This window comes from Sus scrofa, chromosome 13 (assembly GCF_000003025.6).
Source record: "Sus scrofa isolate TJ Tabasco breed Duroc chromosome 13, Sscrofa11.1, whole genome shotgun sequence".
NCBI lineage: Eukaryota > Metazoa > Chordata > Mammalia > Artiodactyla > Suidae > Sus > Sus scrofa.
The window spans coordinates 122,225,383-122,249,977 of record NC_010455.5 but is presented as its reverse complement, the minus strand read 5'-3'; the positions used below and the strand labels follow the sequence as shown (position 1 = coordinate 122,249,977).

The following is a 24,595-nucleotide window of genomic DNA, read 5'->3' as shown; positions in this document are numbered from 1 at the left end:
CCGGGAGGCGGCCCCAACGCGGACCCCAGCCGGGCTGGGCCGGCTCCGGTGGATGGGCCGGCGGGCGGAGCAGCACGGAGGGCACCGCCCTCGGCCCGCCCGCCGAGGAGGGGACGCGAGCGGGAGGCTGCGCCGGCGGCGCCCGCCCGGGGCCCGCCGCACTCTGCACTCGGCGCCCCGGCTGCGGGGACGGGACGGGACGCGAGTGGGCGCGGGCTCCGCGGGCTGGGAGGCGAGTCCAGTTCAGACCCCGAGCCGCAGCGGGAGGCCAGAAGGCTGTGAGCGGAGATGGCGGCCTCGGCGGCGGCGGCGGCGGCCACAGAGGACGGGATGGAGCCGCGGGCGCTGCAGTACGAGCAGACCCTGGTAAGCCGAGCCCTGAGGAGTGTACTTCCAGACCTCTGCTCCTGGTTACCCTTCTCCCCGCGTCGGGCCTACCCTCACCTTGCCCCAGCCCTCTGAGTTGGGGAAACTGAGGCTCGAGGGCCTGAGAGGCTGGAGGGCTGGGGAGCTGGGGGTGGGAGGCTGCACGCAGGTTTCTGGCTGAGGCTGGGGGCCTGCGGAGGACAGGACTTCAGGTGCTAATCCCAGGTGTCCTTCCGTTTACTCTCCCCACCAACGTTTCCTTGCTCCTCCTATCACCACCTGGGTCCAAGCCTCAGCACCTCACTACCCCTTACCAGCACCACTCACATCCTTGAACTCTCTCTGTACTCCTGTCTCTGCCATCCAAGACATCACTTGTGTCTCCACTATGTGCATGGCACTGTGCTAGACGGAGAAACCCAAACCCGGCCCTTACCCCTGGGGGCTGGCAACCCAACATTGGCAGGAGGAACCCCTCAGTCAATTTTCTGGAAAAATGTGGCCTGCCATCCTGGGGGACAGGAGCTTTACTGGAGCTTTACTGGAGGATGGGTCAAGCAGGAAAAGGTGTGGGAATTGGGACCTTTGTCCATGCTGACCCTGGGCATCCAGCCCCCACCCACTCCAGGGCTATCCCTTGGCATCATGAGAAGCAGGGGTCCTTGGGATCGGAGCTGACTCTTGGTCACCATTGTAACTTAATGTTTGAGAAACCTTTTGCCTCTGTTTGTGTCACTGGGGTGGGGGAAACCAGACTCTAGGGAAGGGAGTGGGCCCTGAAGCCCCTTTTTTATCTGTGGCCTGAAATTTGCCCAGGAAAGAGGCAGGGAAGGAACCTCTCCAGGAAGATGGGGCCCAGGCTGTAACTGAGACTGGGAGGGAACCAGTTACAAGAAAGAGTGACTGGATGAAACAGGATGACAGGGAGAGGTAGCAAGAGTGGGGGTGGAGCAAGGGTAGAGGGGTAAGCCTTTGCATAGGATTAGAAGTGTCAGTCAATCTGCACAGGCTGAGAATGGGCCATTGGTCAAGAAAGCCAGGCACCAGCCACCTCTCCATCGCCTTCGCCTGGGTCTCTATCTCTGGAATGACTTCTCAGGGTCAAGTTCACTCTCTGCTCCCGTGTCTCCCCCTTGTCCTTCGGATCCTTTGTCTTTCTCTCGAACACTCACCTCCCCCTTCTATGCTGTGTCTGCCTCTTTAGACGCTACTTTCTCTCCTTGCTCTTCCCTTCTTCCCCTCTGGTCTGCTTTCTCTTCTCTGCCCCCTCCCCTGGCCTCGCTTTTCCCCTCTTCTTCCTCTCTCTGGTTCCCTCTCCTCTCTCTCTTTCTCTCTCTATCTTTCCCTCCCTCACCCCCCCCACCCCGGCCCCAACAGGAGCCCTTTGTGTCCTGAAGCTCTGCGGGTGGCAGCCGGAATCTCCTCCTCCCCACCCCCCAACACATGCCCAGCTTGGCAAGTCTAGCCATGGCTCAGCCACTCTCCCGTCCCGTCCCATCACCCCAGCATCCACAGTCACAGCCCAGCCGCCAGCTTCTGCTGTCCCCCAACCCACCACTGGTCTCAGGGTAGCTCCAGAGTGGGGCTGAGGCCACTAAGCACTCTCCACCCACCCAGAGAGACTTTCCACTCCCAGCTGGGCTGGCAGGCTGGTGGGGGGTGGAGGTGGAGAATGGGGACAAGGGGATTAGGGTGGGTGGGAGGGGTGCAGCTGAGTGGGTCACAGGCCAGAGGCCCAGCAGGAACGTGATAAGGATTGGGGCCCCGCCTGTTCCTAGGCCCAACTCAGCTGCCCCCAGTTCCGTGAAGCCTTTATTGTTACTCACATGCCCTTGACCATCCCTTATTCTCTGACCTTCCCTCCTCCCACTTTCAGACTGCCTTAGGTTTTTCCATCTTTTCCTCCTCTGAAGACTTCCCTCCCACTCTGCCTCAGTGCTTCTCCCCCCTACCCTCCCCAGGCCTGTGAGAAGAGGACTAATTATTCTGCCACCCCCAGAGCTATGTCTCTGTACCTTGGCTGTCCCCATCACTCTGGCCAGGACAGCCCCCACAGTCTGCACTGTGCATTGTTCCCACACCCCAAGCCAAAAAGGGAACTGTGGATTCAGGAGGGGGTATATAATGTGGGGGCTGGGAGGAAAGTTGAGGCCCCAGGAGCCCTCCCTGCATCCCCTCTCAGCCCATGTCTGCTAACCCCCATCTCCCTATTGCTTAGATGTATGGCCGGTATACTCAGGACCTTGGGGCGTTTGCCAAAGAGGAAGCCGCTCGGATCCGCCTGGGAGGGCCCGAGCCCTGGAAGGGTCCACCTTCCCCTCGGGCTCCCCCCGAGCTTCTGGAATACGGACAGAGCCGTTGCGCCCGATGCCGCAGTGAGACCTGGGTTGGGGCGAGGGACTTGGCTGTGTGTGCCGAGCAGGACAGAGACCATTAGAGTTGCCCATGGGGGAGGGGGGCGGAGGGAGGAGCACTTTGGTGCCAACCTCTCCTTCTTTACTCCCCTGCTCCCAGTCTGTACCGTACACTGCCATAAGTTCCTAGTGTCCAGGGTTGGTGAAGACTGGATCTTCCTGGTCCTGCTGGGGCTCCTCATGGCGCTGGTCAGCTGGGCCATGGACTATGCCATAGCTGCCTGTCTGCAGGGTGAGGACAAGGGCTGGCGGGGGAGGACTGGGAAGAACCAACCTGCTTCCCCTGTGCCCCACTTGTCCGACTGTCTTGGCTGCTTGGCCACTGACCACTTCCCCCAGCCACTCTGACTGTCCCATCTTCAGGCATAGTCACGGCCACTCCCATGGGCCACAACTTGCCTCCCCTATCCAGCTGACCCTCTTACCTCTTACCTCCGTCCCAGTGAAAGCCCTCTAGCCCCCTCCTACCCCTCGCACCCTGGTTCTGTACGGCACTCCCTGGGGTAACTTGTCACATTAGGATGGCCACTGGCCAGGCAGGGACTGGATGTGTGTGCATCGGAGCTCCAGTGGCACGTCCTCTCTCCACAGCTCAGCAGTGGATGTCCCGGGGCTTGAACACTAACATCTTGCTCCAGTACCTGGCCTGGGTCACCTACCCCGTTGTCCTCATCACTTTCTCGGCCGGATTCACACAGATCCTGGCTCCTCAGGCTGTCGGTACACTAGGAGAGAACCGAAGGGTGGAAACGGGACCTCCTGAAACGGGCACATCAAATGACTGTTCCGGGCCTGTGGGTTTCCAGGGTCCGGCATCCCTGAGATGAAGACCATCTTGCGGGGAGTGGTGCTGAAGGAATACCTCACCCTCAAGACCTTCGTAGCTAAGGTCATCGGGCTGACCTGTGCCCTAGGCAGCGGGATGCCCCTTGGCAAAGAGGTAGGTGCAGGTTGGGGGATGAAGAGGAGCCTCCAAATGGAGGGAGAACCAGGCCAAGGTCAGGGTGTGCACCTGAGTCACCACCTGCCCCCACCCCACAGGGCCCCTTTGTGCATATCGCAAGCATGTGCGCTGCCCTCCTCAGCAAGTTCCTCTCCTTGTTTGGGGGCATCTATGAGGTAAGGGGGACCCTGGGTGGGGAAGGCAGAGGGGACGGGTGGGCTGCTGGACTCACATTGACTTGCCTTTCCCCACACTCTCGCCAGAACGAATCCCGCAACACAGAGATGCTGGCCGCTGCCTGTGCCGTGGGAGTGGGCTGCTGCTTTGCAGCACCCATTGGAGGTAGGCAGTCAGACCAGCCCCAGCGCTGCCCTTGAGTCTGAGGCCATAGGCCAGGCCCAGGCCTCAAGGGGCGCTCCCCTCTCCTTGCCCCCACAGGCGTGCTGTTCAGCATCGAGGTCACTTCCACCTTCTTTGCTGTGCGTAACTACTGGCGCGGCTTCTTTGCTGCCACCTTCAGTGCCTTCATCTTCCGCGTGCTGGCAGTCTGGAACCGCGATGAAGGTGGGGAGACCTGGGGCAGGAGGGGAGCCTTGAGATGGCTCAGGTGGGGATGCTCAAGGCTACACCCCTTCCCTCTGTGACTCTGCTTCCCTACAGAGACCATTACGGCTCTCTTCAAAACCCGGTTCCGGCTTGACTTCCCCTTTGACCTCCAGGAGCTGCCAGCCTTTGCTGTCATTGGGTGAGGAGCTGAGGGAGCTGGGGTGGGTCAGAGAGGAGAAGGTAAAAGAGGGAAGACCTCCTTTTTTTTTTTATGACAAAGCCTTTATTTTTTTATTTTAGTTTATTATTTATTTACTTATTTTTTTTTATCTTTTTAGGGCTGCACCCAGGGCATATGGAGGTTCCCAGGCTAGGGGTCCAATCAGAGCTACAGCTGCCAGCCTATCCCACAGCCACAGCCACTCCAGATCCAAGCTGTGTCTACGACCTACACCACAGCTCATAGCAACAGCGGATTCTTAACCCACTTAGTGGGGCCAGGGATCGAACCTGTGTCCTCATGGACACTAGTCAGGTTTGTTAACCGTTGAGCCACGACAGGAACTCCAGGAAGACCTCCTTTTATCCAAGTACTTCTTCCCTTTCCAGGATCGCTAGTGGCTTTGGGGGAGCGCTCTTCGTCTACCTGAACCGTAAGATTGTCCAGGTGATGCGGAAGCAGAAAACCATCAACCGTTTCCTCATGAAGAAGTGAGTTGGTTCTGGGTTGTGTGAGGGTCACGGCCCCGGGGAGGGGAGGAGGGGGGGGCGTGGGAGGGAGATGACAGGTGAGATGGCAAATAGGGGCCCAGTCCAAAAACAGTCACTTGGTTGTGAAGAGTGTTTTCCAGGCCGATTGAACATTTTTGTTTTTTATTTAAATTACCTGAAAATTGACACTTGAATTTTTAGTCAGTGGCAGAGGGCTTTTTGGATCAAAGACTAAGGCTTCCTGTAGGCCCTTGGCCAGGCCCAGATAGCAGTGCTCCCTGGGGAATGTTTGAGCCTCAGTTCCTCTGCCATTCGGCACAGCTCTCTCAGTTGTAACCGCAAGGACTGGGAGTCGGGAGGCCTGAGCCATGACTTCTGTTGGAACCAATGTCCTTCAGGGAAAGAACAGTCAACTGAACCTGCTCTTTTGGCATTTTCAGTCAACTTCAACTTCATGAGTGACACCAGCTTCCTCCAACACTGACCTCTTAAGTACCACAGAGAAACAGAGAGAGGCAGAAACTTCTCCACACTCTCACACAGTGCGCCCTTCAGCCAGGCATTCTGAGGGCAGGGGAGGAGTCAAGGCTCCAAAGTGTCTGAAGAGGGCTGGGGGGAATGGGTTTTCTGCTGCCGCTACCTGCTTAGGGAGTCAGGAGCCTGGGCTCATTATAACCTTGGATGGCCATCATCCTCAGGGTTGTCTTATCATGAATGGCAAAAGGGGCCTTCTCTCAGAACTGTGTTCTTTTATGGGAGTTCCCGTCAGTGCTCAGCAGTTAATGACCCAAACTAGCATCCATGAGGACTCAGGTTCGGTCCCTGGCCTCGCTCAGTGGGTTAAGGATCCGGCATTGCCGTGAGCTGTGATGTAGGTCGCAGATGTGGCTCGGATCCAGCATTGCTGTGGCGCTGGCATAGACCAGTGGCTACAGCTCGATTGGACCCCTAGCCTGGGAACCTCCATATGCCAAGGGTGCAGCACTAAAGAGAAAAAAAAAAAAGAAAAAGAAAAAGAACTGTGTTCTTTTATGTAAGAGCCAAGGCTCTGCCATGACCTCAGCCCTGAGATATGTGAGGGCACCCAAGCCTATCACCAGTCTGCATGCAGTAGGTGTTTGATGCTGTGAAACCTACCTTTCTAGACGCCTGCTCTTCCCAGCTCTGGTGACCCTGCTCATCTCTACTCTGACCTTCCCCCCTGGCTTTGGACAGTTCATGGCTGGACAGGTAACCCCAGGCAGAACTGGAACGTGTACTTTCTCTTGGGATGCATCCCTCCTAAAAACCATCAGCCCCTACTGTCCTGTGGGCCCCTGCCCTTCATCTTGTCTGTCCCCCAGCCTGAGGCACCCTGTTCACCAATAGCTCTCCCAGAAAGAGACGCTGGTCACCCTGTTTGACAACCGGACATGGGTCCGCCAAGGCCTGATGGAGGAGGTAGAGCCACCTGGAACCTCACAGGCATGGAGCCCACCACGCGCCAATGTCTTCCTCACCCTGGTCATCTTCATTCTCATGAAGGTGGGGCTCCTCACACATGTACAGGCAGAATAGGACCACTAGGTGATGAGCACTGTTCTAAGTACTCTCCATACATTAACTCCTTAAGCCTCACGACAATAGTCTGAGAAAGGTACTTTTAGTATCCCCATTTTAAAGATGGGAAGTTGAGGCCCAACAAGGTTAAGTAACTGGCCCAAAGTCACCCAGCTAGATGGCAGAGTGAGGACCTGAACCCACGTCTCCTGGTTCTGGAGTCCTTCCCCTTTCCTTCACCTCTGAGGGATTCCGAGATAGCTGGGACGCTTGTGCCCAATGGATAAGCAAGGTAGGCTTCGGGATGGAGCTGGGGGGCCACCTGGGGCCGGGTGGCACCTCCACCTGTTTGAATGACCTCCTGCCTGCAGTTCTGGATGTCTGCACTGGCCACTACCATCCCAGTGCCCTGCGGGGCCTTCATGCCTGTCTTTGTCATTGGTGAGTCCTCAGCTGCCTGTTCTCCCAGCCTGCACCCTCTGGCCACCCGCTGGCCATCCCTTCTCTGCCTGGGAGCGGGTTTTGGTCCAGCCCAGCCCCAATCCCCACCCCTGCAGGGCAGTCCCCTGCACTGAATGACCCACTGGCCCCCTTCCCCACCCTCTGACCCTCTCTCTTCCTAGTGTCCCTGCCCTCCCCCTCCACTACCTGTTTCTCTTCCCACACCCCTCCCTGAAGGAGCAGCATTTGGGCGGCTGGTGGGCGAAAGCATGGCCGCCTGGTTCCCAGATGGGATTCACACAGACAGCAGCACTTACCGGATTGTGCCTGGAGGCTATGCAGTGGTCGGTGAGTGTTCCAGGTCCCAGTCTGCCTTGATAAAGCCCTGGCGGGCCGCAGGGCCTAGGCTCTGGCGCCCCCTGCTGGCAGAAAGCAGGCTTCCCTCAGATGCAGAAGCCCACTCCTCAGGATTATACTGGGCAGCCCTGAGGACCTCTGCAGAACTATGAGGGCTGGGAGAGGGGGTCATCTGGGGCCTGGGCACCCTGAGGAGACTGAGGGTGGCTGTCCCCAGGGGCGGCTGCGCTGGCAGGAGCAGTGACACACACAGTGTCCACGGCCGTGATCGTGTTCGAGCTCACAGGCCAGATCGCCCACATCCTGCCTGTTATGATCGCCGTTATTCTGGCCAACGCAGTTGCTCAGAGCCTGCAGCCCTCACTCTATGACAGCATCATCCGGATCAAGAAACTGCCCTATCTGCCTGAGCTGGGCTGGGGCCGCCACCAGTACGGAGAACCGGGTGACAAAGGGGGCTGTGGGTGAGGGGCAGAAGGCATCCTATGACCCCCTCAATTCACCTCCAGCACGGTCCTCCGCCAGTGACGCTGGGAGACCAGCCATCCTGCTCCCTCTTGGCCACTGCCACCCTTGTCCCCTCCCTGCGGGAGCAGCGGCTAGCCCACCTACATAGAACCAGGGCTGTGGGTACTCCCTGGCTCTCTGCCCTGGGCTCTGGGGCCTTCCTCATGGCCCTGAGTTGTAGTGCTCCGGGCTACCCTTCCCTTGCTGACCACAAACCAAGTACCTCTCTGTGCCCTCAGGCAGTACCGGGTGCGAGTGGAAGACATCATGGTGCGGGATGTTCCCCACGTGGCCCTGAGCTGCACCTTCCGGGACCTGCGGTTGGCACTGCACAGGACCAAGGGCCGCATGTTGGCCCTAGTAGAGTCCCCTGGTGAGACCAGGAGGGGGCCCAGGTGCTAGGGTCATCTCCCAGGGTTGCGGCTCAGGAGGGCGAGGGGCAGGAGCCAGTCTCCTAGGTTCCAAGGGCAGTAAGCCAGCAATCCCAGCCAGGCTTCCCTCAGATGTAAGGCATGTGTCCAGGGCCCCACACGGGGTGTGAGGGAAGGCCAGGGGGTAGGAGGGCCTCACCCCCAGCTCCTGAGTCCCCTACCTGCTCTATCCAGAGTCCATGATCCTCCTGGGCTCCATCGAGCGCTCACAGGTGGTGGCATTGCTGGGGGCCCAGCTGAGCCCAGCCCGCAGGCGGCAGTACATGCAGGAGCGTCGGGCTGCCCAGACCTCTTCACCCTCTGACCAGGAGAGTCCCCCCGGCCCTGAGACCTCCGTCCGCTTCCAGGTGAGGGGGAAAAGCTCCAAAGCAGCATGCAGACCTCCAAAATGTTGTGTGGACTCATTGGCAGGGTGACATCGGGTGGTCCAGGGACACTGGCTCCCCAACCCCTTCCTGGCTGTGCAGGTGAACACAGAGGACCCAGGCTTCCCTGCGGCCCGGGGGGAGACTCACAAGCCCCTGAAGCCTGCTCTCAAGAGGGGCTCCAGTAGCACCACAAACCTCAAGGAGAGTCCCACAGGTGAGCCTATCTCCTGCCAGCATGGCAGGGCCGGGGCTGGGGCCTGACCCCTGAGCCCACTAGGGCCCCTGCCCAACCTTTTTACTGGAGCACGTCCTGGCAAAAAGGTGGCCCGGATGGGCCCAGGGTAGAACCAGGACACCTCTCCCCTTGCCCTCGTCACTTCTCCTGGTCCTCTCTGGCAAAGATGACATTGCCCTCGGGGCCTTGTGTTTGGGAACACAGGGAACGTGGAGCAGGCAGGCATCGCCCTCAGAAGCCTCTTCTGTGGCAGTCCACCCCCCGAGGCTGCCTCAGAGGTGAGTGGTTGGAGCCTCTCCATCTGGCTCTTTCTTTCCAGCTCTCTCTCTGACGCTGAGACCACCTCTCCGTTAACCCTGCAGTGCCTGCCTCCATTCTCCCTGCCCTTCTGCCCTCCTGGATGTCAGCTCTGTCCCTGCAGTGTGCCCTTCCTCCTGACCCCACCACTTTCCCTCACCTCCCTCCTCCCCATAACATCAACTCCTCTTCTCTCTGATTTGGCTCTAACAAAGTTGGAGAAGTCGGGAAAATGCGACAAGCGCAAGCTGAAGCGGGTCCGAATCTCCTTGGCGGTAAGTGCTCACTTTCTTCCCGCAACTCAAGAGCACTAGACAGGGAGAGCCAGGGTCTAGGTGGGGTAAGCTTTCCCTGCACTGGGGAGATACACCCGCCTCCTCCCAGCCTCTGGCTGCCAACCTTCCTTCCTCTCTCCTAGAGCGACTCAGACCTAGAAGGCGAGATGACCCCTGAGGAGGTAAGGTGTGACTGGACTCTGGACTCTGTTTCTTCCTGGGTGTGTTCAGTCATCATCTTGGCTGCTGTCCCCATGGGAGGGACCCTGTGGGAGGGGGTAGGAAAAAGGGCAGGCCAACTTCCAGGGAGGTGAGAGCAGCTCTTGGCACCTGCTTCTTAATCCTTCTGGTCTTTCCCTCTCAGATTCTGGAGTGGGAGGAGCAGCAACTAGATGAGCCTGTCAACTTTAGTGACTGCAAAATTGACCCTGCCCCCTTCCAGCTGGTGGAGCGGACTTCATTGCACAAGGTAGGGCCAGAGGCCCAGGGCTGCCTGGGCTCTCAGGAGTGCAGGGTGGGGATCTAGGTCCTCCCGCAAGTTTGGACTCAAGCCAGTGGGGAAGAAAGAGACAGCAAAGAGTGGGCTCTGAGCTGTTTTTCAAACACATTGCTACAGACGATGGGTGGCCTGGAGCCAAGGCTCCTTAGCCTGTTCCTGCCTACGAAGGAGCCAGGCATCATTTTTCCCTGCTCAGGCTTGCCCCCAGGGAACTCTGGACCAAAGCAGCAACAAAGACAGGGCTTGAGCTGGGTGGAAGCCAGAAGGCCTCTGACCCTCTAGAGTCGGACCTAAGCGGGAGGCTGCCAGTGCCCGACAGGGCTGATACACCCATGCTGGAAAAAACAGGCGAGAAACAGGCAGGCTAAGAAAATTGAACAAACAAGCTAACAAACATCCAAGTAGGGGTGGGGACACTGCAGAGAAGAGATAAACAAAGATGAGAAGTGCCTAGTGGGGGGCTTGGAATGTCAGACCCCAGAAAGTCTGACTTAATATAGGCCAAAGGAAAACTGTAGGAACATAGGAAAATAGCTCAGCAGAAGGGCAAGACAGCCTGTATCACATATAAATGGAGAGAAAACTGGAGCGTGGATAGGTTGGTGCTGAGTGAGGCCGATGCTAACAGAGATGGGGACTCTCTTTGGAGGACCCCCTCAGGCTCCCCAGGATGGGGCGGCTGGCATCAGTGGGCATCTCCAGGCCTCTAAGTAAAGGCAGGGAGTATAGGCACACCCAGCAGGCTGCTAGGGCAGAAACCAGGGGGTTTTAGCTAAATTGTTGACAGATTCAACATGCAAGCCTCTGAGGCACGAGGAAAGGGGGGAACTCCCAAGGTCTGCAGCTTGGGCAGCTGGCTTAGATGCAGGCTATGCCTAAGAGCCAGCCTAGCACAGACCAACAGGGGCCAGGGCAGGAAAGATAGGGAACAGAAACCACAAAAAGCCAAAGTAATGAAGATACTTATAAGCCTTTGGGTGAAGACCTCGAATCAAAGTGGGCGGGGAACTGCAATGCAGTTGCACTAAAAAAAAAAAAAAAAAAAAAAAAGATAGGCCTCTGAATAATACATTTGGCTTTTATTTAAAGCCTTTTCCCTAAGACTCTAAAGCTTTTCCATCATCTTACTTAATCCTCAAACATCGCATGATGATGATAACACTGGCATTTTTTTTTACTGCCTGCTGTATGCCAGGCAGTGGGCTAAGCTCTTCACATGTTTAATTTAATCTTCACAACCACCTTGTAAAATGGATATTGTGATACTCCAGTTTTTATAGATAAGGACATTGAGATTCAGAGAGGTTAAGCAGGTTGCACAAGGTCATAGTAAGTAGCAGAATCAGGCCTGGAATCCAAGATGGTCTGACCCAAAAGCCTGTGGATTTAACCAATTTAATACCTGGGGAAACCGAGGAAGTGAGGCGGTCACTTACCCGAGTCAGGATAGCACCAGTCAGGCCCAGAGGCCAGATTTCCTGGCCCCAATCCCAGGAGTCTTTCAGAAGGCCACACTGTCCCTCTCCCTGTCAAGTCACTGTTCCCAAGCCCCCAAAGTGCAGGCCCTCCAAAGGGCTCACTGGTGTCTAATTAAATTAGAGTGAAAAAGAACAAAGTAGGTATTTGTTACAAACTTAAACAGAAGAGGAAGAAAAGTAGCCTTTGAGGTACCAGCTAACAAAAGTACAAAGATTTGGAACCTATAAGAACATAAAAGATGAGGATTCAGAATGTCCTTGCAGGCCTGAGGAGCCAGGAGTAAGTAGTAGCCCAATTAAGTCCAGGAAAGGAACATTCAGAAGGTTGTGCAGCTGGACAGCCCTGTACCAGTTCAGTGCCTCATTCATTCAGGGGCCGCCTATAGGGACATTCAGAGCAGCTGTGGGTGGAGGAGGGAAGCTGGAGCGTCAACAGGAGGCCAGTGGGCTGAACCTGAATCTTCACTCCACCACGTGGTGGCTGGCTTTTTAACCTTGCCACATTTCTCAGCCTCTGTGTGCTTCACTTTCCTTAGCTGTAAAATGGGATCACGGTACCTACATCAGAGGGTTTTCTGAGGATTAAAGTTGATAAGGTCTGAAGCACTCAGAACAGTGCCTGGCACATAATAAGTATGTGATATATGTTAGGAATTACTGTTACTACTTACACTGAGAGGTGAACAACAGGGGACTTTATTTTTTATTTTTTAGGGCCACACGTGTGGCATATGGAAGGTCCCAGTCTAGGGGTCGGATCAGACATGCGGCTGCCAGCCTACACCATGGCCATAGCAACTCAGGATCCAAGCCACATCTGCGACCTACACCACAGCTCACGGCAATGCCAGATCCTTAACCCACTGAGCGAGGCCAGGTATTGAACCCGTATCCTCACGGATACTGGTCAGGTTCATTACCGCTGAGCCACAACAGAGGACTTTAAAAGACGGTGTCATGAGGGAAGTGCCGAAGTGTGGAAGAAATGGGTGTTTTCAATAAAGGATGATTATGTGAGGCTGGAAGCTAGGGTCCCGACATCTGAGGCTGGAAAAACAGGCTGGAGTGGACTTGGGGAGGGATTCTGGAGTCTAACTCAGATTTGTGGGAAAGCTCTTAGAATGGCAGGGCCAAGTTGGAGGGAAGGGAGGCTAAAAGCAGAACCTATTAGAATGTTGCAGCCCTGTCCTGGTGAGGATGGTGAGGGAGTTGGAGAGAATATCCAGAATATTCGGAAAGTACATCAGTAGGGTTTAGTGGGACAAGTGGTTTCCAAACCTAAAAAGCATATAGTCTGCCAGAAGCGTGCTCTGATTAGGATTGTGGAGAACAGAAAGTCAGGGGGAACTTATTTAATAGGATCCTTGGGAGATGAGAGGGACTATTAAACCATAAGCAAGCAAGGCTAAGGGATTTTTGGAACCAGAAATGTTCTAACAATGATATGTTTCCCTCCAAAGTCAGATAAAGAAATTAAAGATAACTTGTAGCTCATGGGATTCAAGTTAGACATGAGGAAGAACTTGATAACATTACAGTTATGACATAGTTATCGGAAAAGCTTATGCTAAAACTGAACTTCCAGTTCCTTTTATAAATACTGTCATGTCTTAGACGGAGAAAGTGAGGGAAGTTCTGGAAGTCCTCTCCTAAATAATTTAGCAACTGGATAAGAAAACCTTTTTTCTTGGCCACACCTGTAGCATGTGGAGGTTCCTGGGTCAGGGATTCAACCTGCACTGTAGTTGTGGCCTGCATCTCAGCTGCAGCATCAGATCCTTAACCTGCTGCACTACAAGGGACCATCCAAGAAAAGATTTTTAAAATGTTAAGATGACTAGAATGAGTACTGAGTAAACTCAAAATTGTGAGATTAAAAACAATAGGCCAGGAGTTCCTGCTGTGGCACAGTGGGTTAAGGATCTGGTGTTGTCTCTGTGGTGACATGGGTTCGATCCCCGGCCCAGCGCAGTGGTTAAAGATCTGGCATTGTGGTGTAGGTCGCAGCTGCGGCTTGGATTCAATCCCTTGCCCAGGAACTTCCATATGCTGAGAGTACAGCCAGAGAAGAAGAAAAAAAAGGCCAAAAATTTCAGGAACTGCTGAGTCAGTAGTGTTTTTCAAGACAGCTGGCCCAAGAAAATCCACTTAGAGCACAAGGGGAACTGGCTGACAATTTCTGATTTAGAAGCTTGGGGGAGGGCCCAAAACAAGAAAAACACAAGGGGATAGGAGTGACTGTTGGACTGTAAGCTACATCTCAGAAGGACCCAGATGCTGCTTGGGCCCCAGAAAAGGCAGTCTATGAGGGATGTAGGCCAAAACTGCTGCAGACCAAAACTAGAGTATCAGAGCAAGGGTAAAGGGGCACCCAAACCAGCCAGCCAGTGAGGGAAGACTGTGTCAGCCATGGAGATGAGTTAGAGGCAGGGGATTCAGGGCCAGTACCCCTAAGAGGGAGTGGGGTGCCTGTGGAGCCTCTGTCCTGAATATGTCCATGACTAATCAGACAGCTGCACAGGACAACTGGAGCTCTGCTTCCTCCTATAGTGTGATGAAAAGTGGCCTGGGAGCAGCAAGGCCACTTCTTGCTCATGCCCCTGAGCACTTTAGCTCTGAGCCTCATGCTGCCTCAGGACACTAGTGAAATTAAATGCTAATGTATAAAAGACATAGCCCGGTGCCTGGCAAATTACCTACCACGTGTCGTACTTGAACAGTTGTTCTCTCCTCTGTCCTCCTCTCTAACGTGAGACAAAGAAGCCATCCCCCATCCACTGCTTCCTCAACATAAGCAACATAAAGATTCCCACTGTCAATTTTCTGAGGCCTAGATACAGAAACATTCTCATTCTTCTTCATCTTCCTCTAGAGGTCCTGTCCCCTTCCCCTCACCATCCATAGCACCCCTCTACTCCCCACTACCACCTTGTTCTGGGTCCCTCTGGCCTGTCATCTAGAGCTGTCCCCTCACACCTCAAGACCAATGTGTTTTCTCCCCATCCCACAGACTCACACCATCTTCTCACTGCTGGGAGTGGACCATGCTTATGTCACCAGTATTGGCAGACTCATTGGAATTGTCACCCTAAAGGAGGTGAGATGATAGTGGCCATCAAAGCCACTTCCACTTCCAAAAAGGCACAGAGGCTTATGTCCAGTTCACCTGGGGAGGAGTCTGGGCAGGGAGCTTGAGTCCACACATCCGACCAGCTTGAGTCCACACATCCGACCCTCTCACCTTTCCAGCTCCGGAAAGCTATCGAGGGCTCTGTGACAGCACAGGGTGTGAAAGTCCGGCCGCCCCTTGCCAGCTTCCGTGACAGCGCCACCAGCAGCAGTGACACGGAGACCACCGAGGTGCATGCACTCTGGGGGCCCCGCTCTCGCCACGGCCTCCCTCGGGAGGGCAGCCCTTCTGACAGCGACGACAAGTGCCAGTGATCCCCTTGAGGGACAGCCCTGGATGGCGGTGGTCATGGCTGTTGGCCCAGATCTTGCAGCTCTCCTATTCCTTCTGCCTTGGGAAGGCAGGAGCTCCAGCCCCACTTCCAGACCTGGAGTGCTAGCTTCTCCTGGCTCATCCTACCTGGAATCTGATCCAGTGCCCACCTGCAGCAAGTGTTCTAAAGGCAGAAAGATGAGCACTGCCCTGGTAGGATGGGAGTGGAGTTGCTTGACCCCTGCTCCCCTTGTGATGGGGGAAGGGGTAGGACTAAGATGGGTTTATACTGGAACCTCCAATGACCAGATGTATATAGAGATTTACAAAGATTTTTATATTAATTTAATAAAACAAATTCTTAAATAGAACAAAATAAACACCTAATGAGCCACTTATATATAGAATGCCTCTGCCCATCAGCTCTGTTCTTACCTTGGGCCCTCTCAACTGCTAAAGCTTACGAGGCGCCAAATTCAGCAGCCACACACACACCCCTCCCCCTGCCCCACCCCATGGCCATAAAACTCCAGAGCCTGCTGTCCATGGAATGCAGGATCTGCTGAGGCTGCCACTGCTTGCTCACCAGCACCCTGGCTGGGGTGCAGGCCCCCAGTAAGGTAGCTTTGGCCTTTCATTCAGCCAAGAAAGGCACCACCCTCTTTCCTCCCCACTGAGAGCTCCCTCATGACTGTCACTCCTTGGCACAATTCCTGCAGACAACTGCCCGGCCACCATGTGGCCCCCTTGTGGCCCTCTCTGGAAGAACATCCAAATCACAGCTCTGTGGTAATCAGGGCCACCCCTCCCTCCAATTCTACTCCAAAGAGAACTCTGAGTGAATGGGGCAGCCACGGGCTGGGAGCCTCCAGGGCCCAGTCCCTGGGGGGGCAGGAAAAGGGCCAAGAATACAGGCTTTCGTCGCCCTGATGCCTCCCAGAGAAGATCCGACTGAAAGAACAGACCAAAACCCCTCTTTAGGAAAAACAAGATTTAGAGACGATGGAGAGGTGAAGCACAGCATGAGCCCAGCTGGGCAAGGGGCCCTTGGGGGACGGCTCAATCCAGAGGATCCAGGAGGGCCAGAGCCAGCCCCCTGGGCAGGGGTGATTCTGTCAAGCACTGCACATGGACTCAGAGGTGAGGAGAAAAGCGGAGAAGAGAGAAGCGGTGGAGGGCGGGGGAGGCAGGTCTCCCTCCCACTCTACCCCACACAGCCCAGTCACAGCCACCCCCTTAGGGGTTCACATCACCCGAGGAGGAAATGTGTATGTGGTGTTTTTGATTGAAGAACATGAACATCACTGTCTGCCACAGCTGTAGCCATGCCCCAGGGGCCCCGGGCAACCCCCGGCAAACCCCCGGAGTGGGGGCAGGACATGCGCCCCCAGCCTGGCCCCTGCCTCCTCTGAACACTTTCATGCAAACACACAACGAAGAAGTGAGTGCTCCCAGGAGCCCTCCAGGCTGTGGAGCTCTGCTGGAAGCCTCGCCCGTGCCTGGGCAGAGGCTCTGCCCCCAGCAGCAGCCAGGGGACACATGCCACCACCGGGCATGATTTGGGTCACTGTTCCTCTGGCTCCACCTCATCCTCGTCTAAGGACACCACCCCAGAAGAAGCTACGTCAGAGGCTTGCCGCTGCCGTTCCCAGCTGCCCGCTGGCGGCGGGCAGAGCGGCTGGCAGTCCTTGCAGGGGGCTGGCTCCTCCTCGGCGGGAGAAAGGCAGGACTCTGTGAGGGGCGAGTTGTAGAGCGAGTCCTGGGCCTCCAATGGGCCCAGGCTGCGGAAGGCACTTTCCCGGCTGGGGGGCAGTTTGGCGAGGAGCAGCTCGTCGCCCAGCAGCTGGGAAGCCAGGCGGGCTGGGGAGCCCAGCAACCCGTCCTCCAGGCTGCACAGACTGGAGCACAGGGTCTCTGGGGACACGGTCTGCGAGCAGTCGCTCTCAGGTTCCACGGAGCCCTGGCGCATAGGCCGGGAGAACCGGTGGCCAGTGAAGAGGTCCTGGAGGTGGGGCCCCAGGGGCAGCTGCCCAGCCAGGTCTGCAAGGGGAGAGAAAGAAGACAGCCCTGCTGGCCTCATTTCAATTGGCCAACTGTCCTCCTCGCTCCACCCTCATAGGAGCCTAGGAACCTTGGAGCAAGTCACCTAACCCCTCAGTGCCTCGGTCTCTTTGAAGGTGAAATGGGGTTTCCAGTGTTACATGGTTGTTGAGAGAACAACAGAGTCTGGCACCAAGTAAGAAAGCAATAAATACAGGGATGACATCCATGGTCATGCAGGTTGTTCACTGCACGAGAGCAGCCTGCCAAGGCGGTGACTGAGGGCTGAAATTCAGCCCACACTGCTCACCAAGCAACATTCCCTAGCAGGGGGCTATGCCCACCAGAAAAGGGGGAGTCTTTTTCTAATTTGCACAAAGATTCCACACGGGCTACTAGTGGCCTTGGATAAATGTTAGTTATTATCATTATACTAGGGATCAAAGCAGGCCTAGAAGTCAAAACAAAACCGATTGTGGTTTAGGGCTTCATCTTAGCCTCATACATCCAAATCAGTCCCCTCCAGACCACAGCAGCAGTCTCCAATGGGCTCTAATGTATCACCCACCTTGGAGAACTTGTTAATTAGCTGGAGGGGTCAGGGTGGGTGGAGGCAATCTTCAAAGGCGAAGAGGGGGGTGGGGGAGAGCCTGTGAGGCTTGAACCCAGAAGCTACAGAGAAAGTCAGCCATGTGGTTCAAAGAGTGGAAGATGAAAGGAGGGCCTTTGCACAGCTGCACGGCCCCCACGGGGTCCTCTCTGCAAGCCCCAGCCCAGAGAATGGCCCACAGGCAGGCCTCGGCTGGAAGGCAAGGATGCTGAGCTGAAGCCAGCAGCCCTGTAGGTGGCCCAAGCCCAGCAAGCCTTCCTGTTTGCCTGGGCCCCAGCCCTGTGATGAGCTATGTGCTGCTGCACTGTGCCTCCTCTGTGCTGCCAGAAGGCTGCCTTGAGAAAGGTAAGGCACAGATCCTCCCAGAGATCAGCCCCACAGAAGGTATTGCTGAGGTCTCTGGGATTTTTCTTGTGGAGGACTGCAAGGCACAACTGCACAAATAGGCAGAGAAGGCTCAGTGCCTGTGGGAAAGGAAGCACTCTATTTCCAATTGCTGATTGCCCACCCAGTGGACAACCCACCCTGGAATGTCAAGGACCGCCTGGACAGAGCCTGTCCCTCTCCTCTTCCGCAAGCTGAGGACATTCTGGATCTCCCCTACCAAAACTAAGGCTGAGCTCTGAACCACAAGGCCTATCAGGCAGTTCCAGCCCAGGTGGCAGCACTAGCAGGAGATGTCCCCTCACCTGAGTCAGTTCCCCCAACAAAGTCCTCATCATAGGATTCATCGGTGGAGTCCTCACCATCCACCGAAGACCATGCCCGGAGCTTGGCTTCTGCAATGGCAAACTGCTCGGCCACTCCTGACAGGAAGGGCACAGAATTCATTTAGCAGAGAGGGCGTGTGAAGACTAGGGCTCAGCTTGGACACACAGAAGGGAAGACACAGGGGTATAGAAAGACTCCGACCCCCACATCAGGCCTGAAGAGATGAGTGCAAGCATCCCTATGACAGATGGGTGGCTTGACCCTCTTTCTGTACCTACCTGCTGCAAAGCGAGCCTCTTGTTCACCCTCACTGAGGTCCGAATAGGAGGAAAAGGCTGATTCCAGGGCTGTGGGAGAGTCACTGGGCTTGCTCCAGCCCTTCCACTCAATGAGGTGAGCCACTCGGCCCTGGGCCATAGCAGTGGGCTTGGTCACGTGGTCCTTCACCACCTGGGAAATACCTGGAGGCGGGGCAGAGTGAGAGAACTTGGTAAGGGCCCAGGCCAGGGAGCACCTGGGAGGGAAGTGGAAGGGTGGCGGTGGTTAGGGACCACATGTGCCTTTGGGTGGAAGAAAGGGCATGGGACTCATCTGAAAAAGGGAGTGAAAGGGTGATCCCAGCAAGAGCTCACAGGAAACAGTCCCCAAGGGCATGTGCAAAAGAGAGAGGAAAGGAGCAAATGGCCAGAGGCATGGGAGGGCATGCCTACCATGCAGGGAGGATCTGGCCAGCGCAGCAATCTCCTGGATAGTTAGGGCTCTCCGGGACTTGGGCAGCATCGCGACTGTGTCTCCAACATTCACCTTGGGGGACAGCAGCAGAGGGTAAGTGCCCCCCGCATGCCCACACTCCACCCAAGGCATCAAGGGGATATGGGAGCTGGGAAGAGATGCTAGGGCAGCACTTATGTCCCAGTGGCTGCTGGGACATGTAAGAGAGTAAGAAGCCAGGATCAGCAAACTGTGTCCTCCCAGGAAGCAACAGAGACTCCGGCAGGCCCCAAGGAGCAGAGCTGCTGCTAACCCGCCACGTCTCAGCTTGCAGAGGGGAAGGCAGCAGGCTGGAAGTAAATGGAGTAGGGCCTTGGAGGAGAAGAGGAAGAGAGAAGGGAATGGCATCGGACACTTCCTCCAGGTCCTCTCCCCCTTGTCCCTCTCCCTCCTCTCAGTTTTCAGAACCCCATTCTAGCTATTTCTAGAGCCTACTAGGGCCACCAACTGAGCATGACAAAAACCAAGCCCAACACCTTCTCCCCACATCTGGCCCTGCTTCCAGACTTCCTTACTTCGCATCACCCTGCCACTCTCCCATTCAGCCTGGCTCCAAACCTCAGCATTGCCATCAGTTCTCCCCTAAGCCTTGCTGACCTGCACCTGTTGTGAAGACCTACTGATTCCACCTCCCAAGTGCCTTTTATACTACCCTCCCTGCTTCTACTCCCGCCGCCACTGCTCTTCCTCAAGAGCAAGCCCTCAGTGCCCTTTACCCAGATTAGTGCAAGTGGTTGTCCCCCAGGCTCCAATTCCGTGCTGTTTTCTCAGCCCAGAATGTTGGGTAAGTGTTCCCCTCCCCTCTTCCCATGATCATCTGGCTCTTTCTCATCTTTTGGGTTTTGGCTGAAATAACACTCCCTCAGAGAACCCTCCTGGCCAGCCTACCAGTTGTCCATTCTTCTTCTGTGGTCTGTAACAAGTCACCATCCTCTATCAGCGTACCCTCTCTGTGTCATTATGGTCTATTTTGTGTGTTTCCTTACTTCTTGTTGGTCTTTTAACTCTTTCAGGAATTCAGTCTCTTTTGGTCACTGTTGCAGCCTTGTGTTTAACACAGTGATGGTAGAGTGGTCTCTCAAAATACATAGGCTGAATGAACGAGGCAGAGTATAAATGTAAAAAAATAATTTCCCTGGAGTGCAACTGGTAACAACACGTCCCTATTTAGGATCTTTTCTGGGTTCCTCCAATGCCCAATAAGCTGCAAGCTTCACAGTCAGGCACTGAAGGAACCCACTCGGTGAGGCCTCGGCCTCTCCAGGCCTGCTTGGAATTCACCACTGACCTCCTCTGCCCAATAAAAGCCCACCTCTCCACCTCCCCTGTCAACAAGCAGCCCCCAACCTCCACCCGCCTCCAGGCAAAGGAACTCAGCTTTCTCCTAGGCTAAGAATACTGTCCTTGCCTAACAAAACACCCCTACCTTTTAAGGCTTCAGTCCACAGTTTCTCTGTCTTGGATACCTGCAACCCCACCCCAGCAGTGCCCTTGAATCTCTCCTGCGGGATCTTGGGATGGCAAGGCTTGGTTCACCTTGGTTCCTACCTCCACCCAGCAGCTGCCTCAGTGCTCCTTGGCAGTCCAGGCAAACATTTTCCTCAATGAATGAACGAAATCAGGACACGCCCCTTCCCCAGCACTGCCTAGGCTCTCCCATATCACCTTCCCACCCTCAGAAAAGGGACTCCACCTGCCCCTCGACCTCAGGCCCACCCACTGTCCCTCCCCTTCAGTACCTGGCTGACAGGGCCCCCAGGGTGGCGCAGGCAGCTTCTGGCCAGGCCTGGGAGGAGGAGCACCTGCTGGGTGTTTCCTAGCTTGCTCTCCCTCCCTCCCATCACTTCCCCCAGCCACTGCCATCCTTGCCTGCGCTCTGCGCAGCTGCGTCCCAGGCCCAGAGAAAAGGTGTATGTCTCCCTGGCAACCCATCACCATGCAACAGGGTCTCCTGGGATACGGCCTGGGATGCGCTGACGTCAGGGCCCAAGGCGCAAGCAAGCCCGCCGACTGGCACGAAGCCGAGCGGAGCAGACCGGTGCGGGGGCGGCATTGCCCCCCCCACCCCCCGCCAAAGCCGGATAGCGCCTCCGCTAGCAGGAAAAGGGAGCCAGAAGCAGGCTGGGGAAGCGGAGGTGGGGCACACAAATCCCCTTCACGTGGATGCGGGTCCCCGTCCCCCTCCCAACACAGGGGCCCAGCACCTCCGGCAAGTCCTGGCTGTCCACGGAAGAAGGGCGAGAGGACCGGCTCCAGCCTCGGAGGGTCCGAGCAGATCCCAAGGAAGATAGAGAGAGGCCCCGAGGAAGTTCGATCCACTCCACAGCCCAAGCCGGGTCCGAGGCCACTGAGGGTTGGGGAAAAGACTTTTCAGCTGGGCTCCCACTTCTGCCAAGGTCCCCATTTTCATCAGATGTTGCCATATCATTTCTCCTCACCGCTTCCCCCACCTCCCAGATATAAGGACCCACCTGGTGCTCACCACAAGTCTGAAAGCCCCTATCCCACAGCCTTGCCCTGACCTTCAAGCCTCTGGGGCCATTTTATGGCAGCCACTCCCCACTGTCCTCCTCAAGATATGTTCTGCCACCAAAACCCTAGGTATGAAACCTAAACTTTGACAAATTCTGAATTTTCTTGGGTTTCTCAGCCCCTCCTGGAAAGCATACCACATTCTTCCACTACCACCGTCGCCTCCTCCCCACAGTCACCTTGGGAGCTTTGCAGCCTTGCTTTGGTTCTTTTCCTCTCACCAGCCTCAGTTTGCATGAGCTCTTTACTCTTCTTTTCTGATAAACCAGTGATTTTTTTTTTTTGACCTTTGCCCCAGTCCCCTAAGGCTTTTTCCAGATGCCTTGTCCAGCCCCAGCCTCATTGTTCCTGTTTAGCCTGGTTCCCAATATCTCAACCAGAGTAATTTTCCTCTTGCCACCTGAGCACCCTACTCCTCAGCTTCCCATCACCTCCCAAATCATATCTATGTCTCCAGTCTCACCTCTGCGACTTGTCTGACAAGTCCATCGTCCTCCAGGCCCTTCACGCTGCCACAGAAACATTTTGCCCAGCACAGAAATCATAGGCATGCTGGCTGTGTTGATGCAGAGAACCAAAAGCCCAGAACAGCTCCAGGCTCAGCTCCCAGTTCTATTCCTATTTTGGCTCCGGATGCTGAGCCAGTCCCCTCCCCACTTGGAACCTGTGCCTAGTCACATAAGGAGAACACTTCTGCCTCATGGCTTTGAGGAGGTGGGAGTGCTGGGGCCCAGCCGAGCTCTCTGGAGCTCAGGGAGCTGAGAGAGGAGACCCATCCCTTAGACAATGCCAACAGGCAATGTACATCACAACTGACCTTTAGCTGGAGCAGCCGTCTCTGTCCCTGAGCTTCAGCCAGCTGGTGGTCCCCAGAAATGCTACCAACCAGAAGGAAGACACAAAGTTACAGGCCATCCCTGGCCCCTAGCTGGTACCTAATCAGGGCTCTCAAGGCCAGTCATGAGGCCAGCGAAGCTCTCCTGACTACAGGAGAGAATGACTTCCTGAACTCCAAGCCTTAGCAGGACCAGAAGGATCAGAGCAGCCTGCTGCTTCTCAGCTTCAAAAGTCAGGAGATTAATTTAGGACTACAAATCCCAGAATTCCTCATGGGAACTCAAGTACAGCGTAAATCTCAGGAGTTCCCACCCGCACAGTGGGTTAAGAATCTGACTGCAGCGGCTTGGGTTGCTGTGGACACATGGGTTCGATCCCCAGCCCAGTGGGTTAAAGTATGCAGCTTTGCTGCACCTGCAGGGTAGGTTGCAGATGCAGCTTGGATTCAACCTCTGGCCCAGGAACTTCCATGTGCAGCTGGTCCGACCATAAAAACCTTTTTTTTTTTAAAAAAAAAAAAGAACAAATCTCAGCTAATGTCTCAGGGCCAAAGAACCTCAAGTAACAACCATACCAAGGCCTGTGTGACTGACCACCTGCCCTGAAAGCCCAGGACCCATTCCAAACCCAGCCCTAATCATCACAAGTTCCTGCCTGGCCTTGAACTTGGGGAAATCCACGACACTAGAGTAAAGCAGGCTGGCCCACCTCAGACACACAGAATTAAGGCCAGGCAGGCCCCTGTGTGCACCACCATTCATGGGAACCAAGGTCCAAGCAGGGATTAGCAGTTGTGGGAAGGATGCCCTGATGGCCTCTCTCTGGGCTCCTATTTCCCTCCATAGGGTATGGTGATGTTTTTTGGTGAGAGTAGGGTAAAGAACTAAAACAGTTTTAAGAAGTGAGAGGTGATCAGGTGCTCACAGGTGCCCCCAGTGGGGCTGCGGTCGCCTTCATCAACCGGCAGACTCTGAAGGAGGTAATGAAGCCAAAAACTCCGTGGAAGGATGCTTGGCCAGCATTTGCAAGCTACCTCCTGAAGGGGGCTGGGACACTGCTAAGGCAGGTTCCCAGCATAGGGCCACTCCCAGGACTGAGAGAAGAGGTGTAGGCAGAGGGGGGTGACTGTGAGTGGGCGTGCAAGGGCAGTAGCCACGGGCTGAAGAAGGTTAACCAGCCCCTCCCTTAAGCTGTGCGCCTCCTGCCACCCTCAGCAGTGGGAATGCAGACAGAAAGACCACAAGTCCACCCTGCAAAGCCCAGAGGCAAGAAGGCCTTTGGAGCGAGCCCGACTCAGTTTAGCCCCCTCCCCGCTCGGGCCGCTCCCTCCTCTTGCCGGCCCGCCTCCCCAGTGCAGGCTCCTCCCTCTCCCAACACCGGCCCCCTCCTCAGGCCCCCCCTCCCCAACGGCCCGCACCCTCCGCCCCCAGCCGCAGCCAGGCTCCCCAACACCGGCCTCTGCCTCTTACCCTGACCCGCCGGGCTCCGAGAGCCAATACAGCCCATGGCCGGGGTACCTAGGCACGCTAGCCCGCACTCGGGGCCCGGGCCATCGCCTTGCAGAGGGTCGGGCCGCGGTCGCCGCACCGGGGAGGGGAAGAGTCGGTGAGAGGGGAGGGGGTGGGAGCCGCTCGTCCGCCAACGCTCCCGGGAGAGGGAACCGGGCCAGTGACGTAAGTGTGGGGGCGTGGCCTTCACGTCACTACCCAAAGAAGGCGGGGCGGAGCCTACGTCACAGCCACGCAGAGGCTGCCTGGGGCAGAGTCCCTCAGCAAAAAAAAAAAACGCTCGTCTGCTGCTTCCAGACCCAAAGGCAGGGGAAGGTGGAGACCGGCAGGTTTGGATAGACTCACAGAATCCAGGCTGCCAGTCAAACTGCATGGGGTCAGAAGCCGTCGGTGCATCCAGGCCCCTCATTTTATAGATGAGACCTCAAAGCCAGAGGGCTTCGGCTATAAACACCTCCAAAACCAAGGCTTCCTCCACACACTGGGGTCTGCATCACATTTTGATAGGAGACCAAGACCAGGAAGTGTGTTCTGTCTAGTACTTCACACCTGTGTTCCCCTTCTCCCCTCAGCAAGGAACCCCCACCACGTCCACTTTGATTTCCTAGCCCTTGCAATCATGGACAGGGGAAGAGGCAAGAGGGGGTGCCAAGTTTCAGGGAACAGTGCTACGGTGCCAGCTCTGGAAAGGAGGCTGCCCACCTATCCAGACCCCTTCTCCAGAGGGAGCAGGCCAT

At 55.9% G+C, this 24,595-nt stretch overlaps 2 protein-coding genes across 11 annotated transcripts; one reads left to right on the top strand and one right to left on the bottom strand.

Moving 5' to 3' along the window:
• On the top strand, positions 89-15,247 carry CLCN2 (chloride voltage-gated channel 2). Of its 7 annotated transcripts, none has more exons than XM_005670042.3 (24): positions 90-366; positions 2,585-2,741; positions 2,881-3,012; positions 3,372-3,500; positions 3,587-3,720; positions 3,822-3,899; positions 3,987-4,065; positions 4,162-4,287; positions 4,384-4,468; positions 4,879-4,980; positions 6,126-6,210; positions 6,349-6,504; positions 6,891-6,960; positions 7,198-7,308; positions 7,535-7,748; positions 8,064-8,197; positions 8,430-8,602; positions 8,723-8,837; positions 9,063-9,136; positions 9,371-9,430; positions 9,574-9,612; positions 9,795-9,899; positions 14,418-14,504; positions 14,657-15,247. In XM_005670042.3, the coding sequence occupies exons 1-24, from the start codon at positions 289-291 to the stop codon at positions 14,849-14,851; spliced, it is 2,718 nt and encodes a 905-aa protein (XP_005670099.1). In that variant the 5' UTR covers positions 90-288; the 3' UTR covers positions 14,852-15,247. The 7 variants fall into 7 exon arrangements, with proteins under 7 accessions (XP_020925609.1, XP_005670099.1, XP_013837710.1 ...); XM_013982256.2 differs by having other exon boundaries at positions 9,359-9,430; XM_021069950.1 differs by lacking the exon at positions 6,349-6,504 and having other exon boundaries at positions 89-366; positions 9,359-9,430.
• Positions 15,168-24,459, bottom strand: FAM131A (family with sequence similarity 131 member A). 4 transcript variants are annotated; one of them, XM_005670026.3, is made up of 7 exons: positions 23,820-24,459; positions 22,331-22,391; positions 21,186-21,328; positions 18,921-19,014; positions 18,489-18,671; positions 18,189-18,305; positions 15,168-16,889 (listed from the first exon to the last, which is right to left on the bottom strand). In XM_005670026.3, the coding sequence occupies exons 4-7, from the start codon at positions 18,988-18,990 to the stop codon at positions 16,414-16,416; spliced, it is 846 nt and encodes a 281-aa protein (XP_005670083.1). In that variant the 5' UTR covers positions 18,991-19,014; positions 21,186-21,328; positions 22,331-22,391; positions 23,820-24,459; the 3' UTR covers positions 15,168-16,413. The 4 variants fall into 4 exon arrangements, with proteins under 4 accessions (XP_005670083.1, XP_005670082.3, XP_013837695.1 ...); XM_005670025.3 differs by lacking the exon at positions 22,331-22,391 and having other exon boundaries at positions 15,176-16,889; NM_001243359.1 differs by lacking the exons at positions 22,331-22,391; positions 23,820-24,459 and adding an exon at positions 21,977-22,103 and having other exon boundaries at positions 15,180-16,889.